General features: G+C 39.0%; 1 protein-coding gene across 5 annotated transcripts in view; it reads right to left on the reverse strand.

Annotated features, from left to right (window-relative positions):
- Positions 1-417: 417 nt before the first annotated feature.
- Positions 418-12780, reverse strand: part of UBE2N (ubiquitin conjugating enzyme E2 N) — a 52127-nt gene continuing 39764 nt past the window's right edge. For all 5 annotated transcript variants that reach the window (XM_064419713.1, XM_064419715.1, XM_064419711.1 and 2 more), the window contains 3 exons: positions 2046-2292; positions 1723-1863; positions 418-1102 (listed from right to left, as the gene is read on the reverse strand). In XM_064419713.1, the coding sequence (XP_064275783.1) occupies positions 1062-1102; positions 1723-1863; positions 2046-2292 (429 nt within the window). In that variant the 3' untranslated portion in view covers positions 418-1061. The remainder of the gene's footprint in view (positions 1103-1722; positions 1864-2045; positions 2293-12780) is intronic.

Here is a 12780-nt window from a genome sequence, read left to right on the forward strand (position 1 = left end):
AAACCTTGCTGCTATGCAGATACTCATAATTAGTGCTGTCTTTTGCTCTCAATCTTCTACTTCATTCTGGTTATGTCCATGAAAACACACATTGACGCGTTACTAAAATTAATGTTACAACTGTTCCATCAGAGACTTGTTTCTAAAAGTCACTCCAAATACAATTTCATATTAAATTGGCCAGGTAAGGTCACCCACATACCACAAACTAAAAAAAAAAAAAAGTCAGGAAACAGATGAAGAAAAACAAAACAAAAAAACTAAAAAAAACCACTTGTGAATTCCCCCTCTTTACTGTTAAATCTGTCAGTCTGTCAGACTGGTGAATAAAAACTGTCAATTCTGGACTCAATTTTTTTGAATATGATTGTCACAGAGAAATGAAAACACAGCAAAATAAACTATACAAAGGCAAAGTAGAATAACAAAAAATATTTTACTAAAACATAAGATTTACAGGAGATTTTCCAGACAAGCCATACAAAATGGTCACAAGCTTTTTCTTGGAGGGATTTTTCTACACTTGACAGCAGAATCACTATAATATTAGTGAAGGTGATGGATGTTTAATGTTCCCGTTTTTTGTTCAAACAATGAAGCTTGTCCATCTACAGCGTCTAAGTTAGACTGGGCTAGAGGGTATATTCTAAAATATAACTGGTTAGCTGCTTTTACCAATGCAATTAGCATCACCATAAAAAGGGAGGAGGAGCCCACAAAATTAAAACAAAAAGCCCCGCAGCTAACCCTGCCTACCTTCATTCACAGTGCTTATACTTAAACCATGACTGGAAAAATGATTAAAAGCAGAGATGTGCTGCTGCTTTCAAACAATTTCACAACAATCCAGATGATACTTCTAGCCTCTGCTCATGCGGTACAATAGTGAATTAGGACAAGACACAGATTTGCTAATGTGCATTTAATCACCAAAGGACTGAAGATGTCTGGGCTTTTATTCTGTAATGTTTCTAAGACTGTGTCCATTAAATGCAAACAAAAAAAGGAAGAGGTCTTGGCAGAACAGGAGAAGTGATGCACACTTGATGTTCAAAGCGCATTTAAATATTATTCATGGCATATAGCCTAGTCCATGCTCTGGCTGTAAAGAAAAAGAAACACATTTAAGAAAAGATGCGTTTTCAGGCTTGATTAAATAATTTTAAATTCATATTCTTAAAGATCTTTTATACCACTGCTGCAAGCACACAAACTGTATCAGTTCTGAGATTTTTAAGTGCAATTTTGAATTCCAGCAGCTGTCGACTTTTATATATTATAGAAGCAGTCTGACAGTAGTGGATCCAAAAGTGAAGAGGCATAATATAGCAGCTCATCCATTCCACTACAGCCTGCAACAGATGCAATATCAGAGATGTACTTTCCAGAACCTGTTAATCCATTCCTTAAGCTGTAGAGGACAAGCAGTAGAATGCTCCTTCATTTTACCAGAACTCCAAATCAGACAGACTAGCAAATTAGGACCATCAAAATTCAAGATAAAACATATCAAGAGAGCTTCTTCTTCTATCAGGCCTCGCAGGCTTAAAAATTGACCACTGCAGGCACATTCAGGACACCTGGACTATGACTGTATGCAGTAATTTTTTGTTTCTTCAAGCTGCAGATATAAAACTAGAGGTCAGGTTTTACATACCCCAGCCAGTGATTAGTAAGCCACTCCTAAAACTAGGGAAAAAAAAAAGTTAGAAGATACATCACCTGTTTCTATGGCTTGGGCTTCATTGGTCTTCCATTGCTCAGCTACATCATTTGCTAGTGGATCATCTGGATTGGGAGCACTTAACAAAGCCTGGATTGATAGCAGAACTGTACGAATCTGCAAAGCTGGGGACCATTTATCTGAAGAAACATTTATGGCACTATGAAACACCATATTCACCACAGTCTACAGAAATAGCAAGTTTTTCCAGATTAAATAAGAAGCAAGATATTCTTTAAACACAAGAAAACTCTTCTTAGGGTCAACTTACAAACATCTATATTTAATATGGTAAGAAGAAAGAAAACATAGTAACACTTACCTTTCAAAATATCTAAACATATTCTTCCCAGCTTGTCTACATTAGGATGGTAAATTTTGGTCATGAAACGTACTTTAGGAGCTGCCATTGGATATTCTTCTGGAAGGAATAGTTCAAGTTTAAATGTCCCACCCTCAAAGGGGGAATCCTGTGGACCTGCAATGACCACATGAAAATAGCGTGCGTTGCTTTCATCTGGCTCTGCTTTTATCCCAGGGACTGGCTCCGCCAGCAAGCGCTGGGTTTCCTAGAAGAAAAGGAGGCAATGAAATAAATAAAACCCATTTAAAATAAACACGACCTGTACAAACCATTTTAAAAGCAACAAGCATCCATTTAGCCTATATTCACAGAAACTACGTTAAATACCTTGAAGTCAAAGAACATGTGCAGAAAGGAGATGAGGCTGTGGTAAACTGGTACCCATCTCCTCTCAGATCCTCACCTGCTGTGTGTCTGTAACACACAGTAATAGATAACTCAGCTGGCTTCAATTTTCTTAACTTTTGATTGAACTATCACCAAGCTGCTGTGTTTTTCTCAATATACTTAAAAGCACTTTAAAGAATACCACAATTAAAACACCAAAAGCATTTCCCATTCTACCTTAAATAAAACCCCCATAACTGAAAAGCCAAAGGGATTAATCACCCACAGGAAGTGTTCAATGTTTACTCTTAGCAAGAGTGGACTGGTTTATTAAGCTGAACATTTGTACTGGAATCAGATCCAACTTCAAAGAATTTAAAATGCTACATTTCTGCAACACTAAAGGTGTATTTTAAGGATGTTTTATATATTTAAACATATATATGCATAAATAGCCTTGGTGTGAGCACTTTCAGCCTACACATAACCATGTTTAAAGTCACCCTAACAGACAGCAGAAGACAGTCAAGATGGTCTGTAAACGCAAAATTAGGGAAGGCCAATCTCCTACAGAGGTTTCTTTGTTGCTCCATTCTTCTGCCAATCCTACCTCAGGCACCAAGCTGTGACCATAGCTAAGAGCTGCCCACCCTGCTAATGCACTGAGCAGTCAGACCAAGTCCAGGACATCTTCCTCTCCTCTGCTGTCTGCCTTCACAAATCTTATGGGCACCATTCTAGCTCTTATAAAAAAGAGCCAAAATGGGCAAAAGGACACTAGGCAGGGACAAAAAAATGCTGCTAAAGTCTCATTTCATCACACAATTTTAGTCCCTTTTCCTCTTTCCTTCTAAGAGTGCTTTTACTGTGTACAGTTAATTTTTTCACCACCTTTCTGTGTTGGCTTCCACAAAGAAAAATCATCCTGTTTCTGCTGACAGAAGAAGTCAACTTGTAGGTGTAACATTAATTTATTATTTCAGTTTTATAGCATATTTATTCCATGTATCTACAATAGCACTTCCAGGGATGGAGCACCCACAATTTCTCGGCACAACCTGTTCCACCACCTCACCACCCCACAGTAAAGAATTTCTCTTTACATCGTACCTAAACCCACTCTCAGTTTGGAGCCATTTCTCTTGTCCTGTCAGTACACACACCCTTGCAGTCAGCCTCTCTCCAATACAGTAAGTCTCTCTTTATGCAAGCACAAAACAGACAGATTACCTCTACCTGACTAAACAAATTCTTCAAACATAACTGCACTGCTACATTACTCTGCCATAAATAAGCGTACACAGCATTTGAGTGATATGGCTGTCTTGATGCAGTTAAGTAACACCTCATTTTACAGAAACTAATCAATACATAAAGAAGTAACATCATAGTAATTAATTCCAAAATCCGATTACTCATCTCTGAATTGTCAAGGTCCTACAAATTATAATATAGAATTTATTACTATGTATATATTTGCAAACCTAGAACTAAATTTATCTGGTGTGCTTCCTTGCTGCACCTACATATTGACTACTTGTCTGCATAGACATTACATGCCACTTACACACCTCACTGGAAGCTTTTTAGAGCTGTCTACATTCACTTTTGTGAGTACATTTATATTATACACACAATTTTATAACTTAGTCATTTGTATTCTTCTGGCTATTTACTTGTACACTAATTGTGTAGAAAAGCAGTCATAACAAATTATACATTCAGTGGTTTGAAAAGTCAGTAAGAAACTACAGATGATCCCTGAAATGCATAAACCATTCTCAGTTTCTTTCAGCAAGCTGTCAGTATGAGTGCTGCCTCAGGTAAATGGGACAATTTGGGTCTCTGCCTGTGAATGACCATATACTGTTGGACAGCTCCAGCAGAGGAAAGTGTCTTATGCTAAATATCAACTAATGTGAGCCAACTGAAAACTTAAAAATAAGGAACTTATGGAAAAGACCAATTTTTAAACTTTTGCACAGCTGGACTTTACCAGAGACGTGCTTGTAAGCAAAGCATGGCTTTCATTCTGATGGGCACGCTCAAAGACTATTTTTTAATATTAAGGATAACACATTTTAATAGCTGGGCTGATCTCAGCAGTCCCCAGCTCCCCCTCAGTCACCCCAGTCCCCAGACTGCATCCCTAGTTATGCCAGGATGCTGACTGTAACTACACTGGGGAGCCAATCCTGGCTTAAAATAACCCAGAATCAGCAGCTCTCTGGCAGCAGCATCAGCACTTCTACCTGCCAGCAGATCTGAGGGAGCAGTGCCTGGCTGCAAGCTGCACATTCTGCCACTATAAACCTTTTGTCAGTAAACAACAGGAGAGCCCATATATGAGAAAAACAATTCTTTCCATGCAGGCACCCCATAATACCTAAGGGGCTGTACCACTGTGAGCCTGTCACCTGCTCAGAAAGCCCTTCATGCCTCCACATCCTGTGACTGTGGCCACTTTGCTATAAAACACCCCAGAAAAAGGGGGTGCTAAGAGGAGCGTTTATACTGCATACAGGCACTCAAGCACTGAGCCTGCTCGGAGCCCACACGGGCCCCTTGGGGAACATTAATATTGGATGAAAATTCCACAGAGGCACACCTTGCTTCTGCACTGTGCACAGAGCTCGGTCCCTATCGGTGTCATTGAAGCTGTTTCCAAACAGGAGGAGGATGAACACCTGTGAGGGAACTGGCTGACGCTCATCTTTCACACCCGCCACGCTCTGCTGCAAGCAGAGAGCAAGCATCCAGCTAAACTTTTCCAAAACACTCAAAAGGCCTCGAGCCCATGAACACACATCACTGCCTCTGTGCAAAAGCTTCAGAAAATACAACTTTTTAGAACTGTATAACACAAACAAGCTTGTTAGACTGCAAGGAAGACAGCAAAAATGCCATTTATTGAGAGAATGTGCATTGTTTATATTTAAATACATCAACACCTAAATTCTGACAGTAAATAAGAGTTTTGTCCTACAATTATGAAGACATTAACAATCATATCTTAAATATATTTGGGGGGACACCACAGAAAAGGAACAGACAGGGAGAAATTAATCAGAAAGTTACATGGTAAGGTCTAAGCATATAAAATGCTTAAACATACAACTAGACCCAATTCTAAAGTGATTATAGGGACTCGATTTCCACATTTTAGGGTAAGATGGACAGTGGCAGACATGCTGATGCCAAAATAAATTTGATTTGCTATGAAACTGGCAAAAATAAGTCATATTTGAGAGAAAAAATTGTGAGGCAATGCTATACATCTGGTCATACCATATAAACAGGTCAGGAAGGTGACCTGTCTATAGATTTTAATTCTTTTAAGTATACATTACCAATTAAAAATCCAAAACAAACAAGCAAAAACAATCCAAAAAGAAACACAAAAAAAAAAAACCACTACAAAAAGTAACTACCTACCACCCTGTATTTCACCTACAAGAGAATGATGAGATGTGGATCAAACAAGGAAATGTTGAACTACACATTGATCTTATTCTCTAATGTCCAGAGAATGGCTACCCAATGAAAATAAGTCTCCCAAACACATTTAAATAAATAAATGAATGACTGTTTAATTTCTTGTAACTAAACTTTTAACTTACCACCTTTATTAACTAATCAGGATGATTGAACACATACAATACTTGACTTCCCATGTTATTTTAGGCAGACTTTCTTACATTTTTTAAACTGAGGAAGTGAGTTTTATGCACTCTGTTACTTCCCCCTTTTCCCCCAGAACTGCCTTTGTCCAATTTCAGCTGTTCTTTGTGTTTTGTTTGTCAATGGCTAAGGATAGCCAAGCTCAGGGCTGCTGGAGAGGAAGACATGAACAGCTCCAACGCTACTACTGCTGTTTGGCCAGTTTATTCCAACCACGTGTATACCACCCCTGCCCAGCAAGAATCTCTGACAATAAGGATAAAAAGACCTGGAACACACATACACAAACATGCTAAAAAGGAAATATAATAAAGTCAGAGAAAATTTGGTTTAGCAGTTCTGCTGCTCACAATAAATATTTTTACAATAGAACAGTTAATTTTGTCTCCAACAAGAATACAAACTCCCATCAAGTAAGTGTTCCAGAATCATATTATGTAGTGGTTTTTATTAGCTTTCCTCTAGCATACTGAAGTTTCACAGAAGATATTTGAGCACATATTTTGAAAGCTCTAGAGCTTTCAGTGAAGTTCCCTATGCTGCTGTAGGCAATTATTTCTATTTGTCATATTCTGCAATGTTTTTAGATTGAGATTTCTTCTCACTCCTGTATTTACTCCACTTTTTCCAATTCCAAGTAATGTAAATTTCCACTGACTAAAATAAATTAACAAACCCAAAAGAAGATACATTCCAGTCCATACTTGAAAAAAAAAAAATCTGACAATCACAACTGGTTATGCTTCCCCCCTTTTTATGCCTCCTCTTTTTTATTTTTAATTAAGTGGTTAGAAAACACAGAAGTGTTGAAGGTGTTTTGACAAGCAAAAGCAAAGCTTCCTTATTAACACAGGTGGCCTGCAGCAGAGTGACAGATGATACTGATGGGACAGATGGTGTAGCTGACTGAATAGCAGTATGCACAGCTATTCTTCTATCAAGACATTAAATTGAAAACTAATTGTACCTGAGGGGGAAGAAACCCTCAACCTGTTTTTACAGTAACATGTGAAGATAGGAAGCCTTGGGAAGAGAGAGCATTATGATCTTTAGAAGAGGCCAGCAGAGCAGGAGGCAGAGGTAAGGGCTTTTGAGGTTGCCAAGACTAAGAGAAGGCACACAATGAGGAGAGATGGATCTGCAGGAGAGTAGGTTTCATTCATTCTTTGAGCTATTGCTTGGTTATTCTACTTTCAGTCAAAGGGGGGAAAAATGTTACTGAAAAGCAGACATAACCACCAGGATTCTCCTTGTTCATACACACAGAGTAAGAGCACTTCTTCAAGGAAGTAAACCGAACAGCCTAGAAGATGCTTCCATACAGACATACAGGAAAATCAACTGCTAATGAACATGGAGGCATGAGCAAGCATACAAAGCAAGCATACATTAGAAATATACTATTTCAATCACTTTCAGTCTTCCAGAGGTGTTTACAAAAGCCTCAAGCTGTCAAGGCCCTAGTCAAAACAACTAACAAGATTTCTGTGTGCTACCCTTTCGAAAAACAAAAAGCTACTTCAAAAGTCTTGCTTGCTATCAACAGACTAAGGCAGGACCAAACAAATAACTACAAATAGATAGTGCCAAAATACAAAAGCAGCAAATACCACAATCAGAAGACTCACCTATGCAAGTACTTGCAAAAAAAAACCCAAATGTTATTTCTCACCTAGCAGAGCTACTGCAGCAGGACTGTAAAGCTTCTCTGACAGAGACCACTACAGTACTGAAGGAAGGAATTTTGGCATGGAATTAGACAATTTTAAAAGCTTCTTCATTGCTTTTTTAGAAAGGAGAACTATTTTTTGCTTGGAAAAACAGTGCAATTCTGCTCCCTGTGCTACAGCAATAGTTCACCACCACAACTTTTACACTGCCTGCCAAGTGACATGGCTAAAGCAGTTAGGAACAAATCAATACTGAGCACCCATACAATATGTGACCTTTAATGCTACTGTGTGAATGCCACTAGAATTCAAGAGAAGCTTGCCTGTGAAGTCAGCACAAACTAGCTCAGAGAAGAAATCCAAGTTCCATATCTCTAGACAAATGTGCTTTGCTTAGTAATTCAGCTACCTGCATTTCATTTTCCTGACACTCCAGTTTTCTCATTTCACATTCAATATTACTGCTATGCAGATTACTTTAATAAATAAAACATGCTGCTTATTAATCCACTAATACTGTGCTCTCAATGAATGTTACAATTGAAGGAACACGCTACTTTACAGAATGGTCTTCTGGTCCATATTATGCTTTAATACCAGCTGTGAAATCACCTAGTGAGTTTTGTAAAATCCATTACAACAAAGGTAGCTTAGAGAAATCCTACCACCTTACAGGGACTGGATAGTATAGGGTGATAAATGATCAGCCACTGAAGAAAGGAAAGAAAAACCAAATCTGTGCTGCCTTTCCAGTTCAGCCTATTATGCACTTTCACTTTTGCCCATATAGCTGTCTCTTACCTCATGGTCTAACATAGGAAGTGCCCAATCCGGAGGAAAAGGAAAAAGGAAAAAGGAAAAAGGAAAAAGGAAAAAGGAAAAAGGAAAAAGGAAAAAGGAAAAAGGAAAAAGGAAAAAGGAAAAAGGAAAAAGGAAAAAGGAAAAAGGAAAAAGGAAAAAGGAAAAAGGAAAAAGGAAAAAGGAAAAAGGAAAAAGGAAAAAGGAGAGTGCAGGGCTAATCACAGCAGGATACCAGTGTAACAGATTACTATTCTGCAACCATCCTAAAAAGGAAATGCCTCCTCATTCCAAAGGAAGAAGCTTAACTACCAAGTAGGCTAATTTCAGTAACAGATGGTAAACTACTAAATTAAAAGTCTTCATCCATCTATACAAGTCTTAAACACCAGACTCTGCATATCTCTAACAGTTATCCAAGAACCTTTTCCAGCACTAAGAGTACAGAAAAGCATTCTTATGGCTAGCAACTTTATGCTAGTACCTTAAAAAGACAGATAATATTCAAAGGCTGACATATCTGTGATAAAATTATTCTGAAACTTCAAAACACAAAACATTAATAATGGCCTCTTACATAAAGAGAAAACACTGCAGGTCTTAAAGCTATTAAATATCTGAAATAGCACAATACCACGTCTTTATAAAAGTCTCAGGGGAACGATTCTTTCCTCATATTTTCAGTAGCACATTTGCTACCTCAATTCTCTAAGCAGCAGTCAAGCAATTTCCCTTCCATATCACCTACTAAGACAGAAGTTACACTCCAAGTCCTCTCTAATCTATGTCAGACAGTGAGAAAGTGTAGGCAGTATCTACCCTTACTTGTAGGTTCAACTTACCCTACTTTTATTCTGAACAGATCAGGGAATACAGATGATGGATGTGGACTTAATCTACAACAGGAATTACAGCTCAAATATGAGTGTTTATTGCTGCCACCTTGCCAGAAATTACCGTTCTGCAAATCTACTGGGAAAGCACACCCTGACAGCATTCTCAATGCAACTCAGGAAAAGTGAGCTAGGTCTTCTTAACTACATCTGAAAAATGCTGATCAACAACATCAAAACTCTGCTGCCATCCAGCAGAGGACAGGAACTTCCAATAGAAACCGTGGAACAGCTGGCACTGGCTGTGGATAAAAACATCTTCCACCAGCACAAATGAAAAATAAAATCTGCATATCCCTCGACAAGTTGCTTCCACAAGGGGCTACAGGAGGTCTCCAAATAGCCAGCTACAAAATAAACTTTTTGGTAACCCTGACCATTTACTTTTGTAACAATAGGATGCAATGCAACCCCTCAGAAATAGTCCCAAAATGGCCAAAAAGAAGCATGACTTGTAAAATGAAAAAGGCATCCCAATTGAAAGAAATCAACATCAGCTTGCCCCAATTTTTTCTGTATTTGCATGATCTAATTCAAATGCATTACCAACTGAGCACCTCTACAGGGTGTATATGTCAGATTGCTGGCAGCAGAGGGGCTCCAGGGGTGACCTCTGTGAAGAGAGGCCAAGAGCTCTACCTCACCAGACACGGCCAGCTCCACAAACATGCCACAGGACATGGGTGAACCCTTCAGCCAAGCTGGTGGCACACCTGGGAAAATGTATTTAAGAAAGGACAGCAAACAGCACCATACAGAAAGAAGAGCAAGGGGTAAAAAAAAAATAGGAGTTTGTGAGCAAAACTAATGTGAACAGCAAGGTCAGAGAAGGAGAGTAAGGACAAGCTCCAGGCACTGGTGCAAAGATTCCCTGTAGCCTATGAAGGATCACAGTGGAGCACGTATCCATCCACACTGTAGGCCATGGAGAGGGCCACTCTGGAGCACAGGAAAAGTGTGAGGAGGAAGGAAGAGCAGAGAGGAGCTGCTGTGGACTAACCATAAACCCCCATTCTCCACCCCCCTGCATCCATCAGGGACAGGTGAGTTGGGGAGCAAGCAGTGAAGGACTGAAGTTGAGCACTGGAAAAGGGTGACAAAGGTGATGTTTTAATTTTGTCTTTGTTTCTCACCATCCAATTCTATCTTACCTGGGAGCAAATTAATTAATTAATGTGCCCCAAGTTGAGCCTCTTGTGCCATGATGATTATCAGTAAATGATCTCTCTTTGTCCTGACACATGAGTTTTTCCTTCTTATTTTTTCCCCTGCCTGGTGGAGGTGGGGAGAGAGTGTGGCTGGGTAAGCACCTGGCCAAAGTCAGCCTCATCATAAACCATACACTACTTTTTAATCTGTGTTTGAGATGTTGTATCCAGAAACACTTTAAGAGAGAATGCACTAGACAGTTTTGGACTCCATGGATGATACTGAAAATTAAGAATTTTTGAGAAAGAGATGACAGACTTAAAATTAAAACCACTAGCTCCATTTCCTGCTACAGCTGAAATAATAACACTTATCACTTGCAGAGTACCACACATAACAATTTATGTGGGAGAAAATGTGATGAGGAAAAAGAGAGATCTTTCAGTTTAACTGATTGCTCATCAGTTATTTCAGTATTTGCTTCCTGAGGGAGATCAGACATTTGCTGCCAAATCCGCCAGGAAGATTTCTAAAACAGATGAAAAAACACTACCAATAGCAAAAATCAAAGAGTTTTTTTTTTTTAATTACACCTAAGTTCCACTAATTTTCAGTTATTGAGAATGGAAGTCCTTTGTTTCATTCTTCATTGGCTGTTGAGTTTACAATTAAGTCAAATTGCTTTTCTACCCACCAGTTCAGCACAGTTCTCAGTCCTTCTCGATTAACTTCACTCACATCTGTAACTACCTCCACCATTTCCTTTTCCCACAAAATGCAAGTCTGCCTGAATGGGAAGCTTTAACTTCTCAGCAGCAGTGCTAGTTTGAACAGTCATCCTTCCACGTACTCCCCTGATCAGCCCAAGTGTTTGCAAAGTCAAATAACAGATGAGATCACAGAACTGATTTGGCTTAAGAAATAACTTTTACTGCACAGTTCTGAGCCAAATCAGTTCCTCAGTCTAAGTCCACCTTGGTGGCACAAAAACTTTTGTGCCAGCACAGTCCAAGCTGAATCTGTTCATACAGGAAGGCTGTTCAACCTGAATCAGAATCATAGAACAGCCTGAGTTGGAAAGGACCTTAAAGATCACTAGTCCAACTCCCTTGCCATGGGCAAGGACACCTCGCAACTAGGCCAAGTTGCTCAGAGCCCTATCCAACCTAGCCTTAAATACTTTGAGGGATGGGGCATTCACAACTTCACTGAGCAACCTGTTGTAGTGCCTCACCACTCTCACTGTAAAGAACTTCTTCCTTACATCTAATCTAAACCTGCCCTCTTTCAGTTTGAATCCACTCCCCTTGTCCTATCCCTACATGCCCTTGTAAAAGTCCTTCTCCAGCTCTTGTAGGCTACTTTAGGTACTGGAAGGCCTCTACAAGAATGAGCCAGATTGACCACATCACAAACTTCTGGTTAAGCTAACTTCACTAGGTTGTAACTTCTTCACTTTGTGCAGCTCTCTGCAAAAAGCAGAAGTACAATAATCAACTTCAGCATTTCAATTCAGACTACACAGAGAATACATTTCTTTCACACTTTCATTCTGACCACAGGTAACCCTTGCCAGTTACCAATGTCATTACCTTCCAATAGTCCAGACTAATTTTGGGGGATGAAATAGTGCTTTAACTAAAGCCTTAAGTTTCTATATTGGCACAGAGACAAGTTAAAATTATTCAACAAATGACAATTCCTTCCTGTCTGACTGCGATAAGGGGGAAGATCACACTGATCTCCTTCACCAAGGAGTGATAAATTGCACACAAGAAGGTAAAAAACATGCACATTTTTGCTTTGATTTTTGAGGGGGAAGCAACAGGAAAAAGTGAAACTTATCAGTCAAAACTGTCTTCTGCATATAGGGGTAAAGCTGCCTCAGACAACTACAAAGATTTAATTCAAAACTTAGTATTTCGTTACATCACATTCTGGCACAAATTCTTCCAGGGTCTATCAATTCATTAGCCACAGCTATGTAAAGAACTGGCTGTAACCAGCATCACTGAAAACAAATTGGTTACCTAAGTAGATGTCATATTCTCAGAGAGACTTCAGAATGTTTACACTAAAATTATATCACTGTAAAACAACTTCATTGAAGAAAATCTTCTGTAAGTAACATTACCTTTTAGGACAAATTAAAAACTAATTAGCAGCAAAGCCCAT

The sequence above is a fragment of the Passer domesticus genome, chromosome 5 (genome assembly GCF_036417665.1).
Source record: "Passer domesticus isolate bPasDom1 chromosome 5, bPasDom1.hap1, whole genome shotgun sequence".
NCBI classification, from domain to species: Eukaryota; Metazoa; Chordata; class Aves; order Passeriformes; family Passeridae; genus Passer; species Passer domesticus.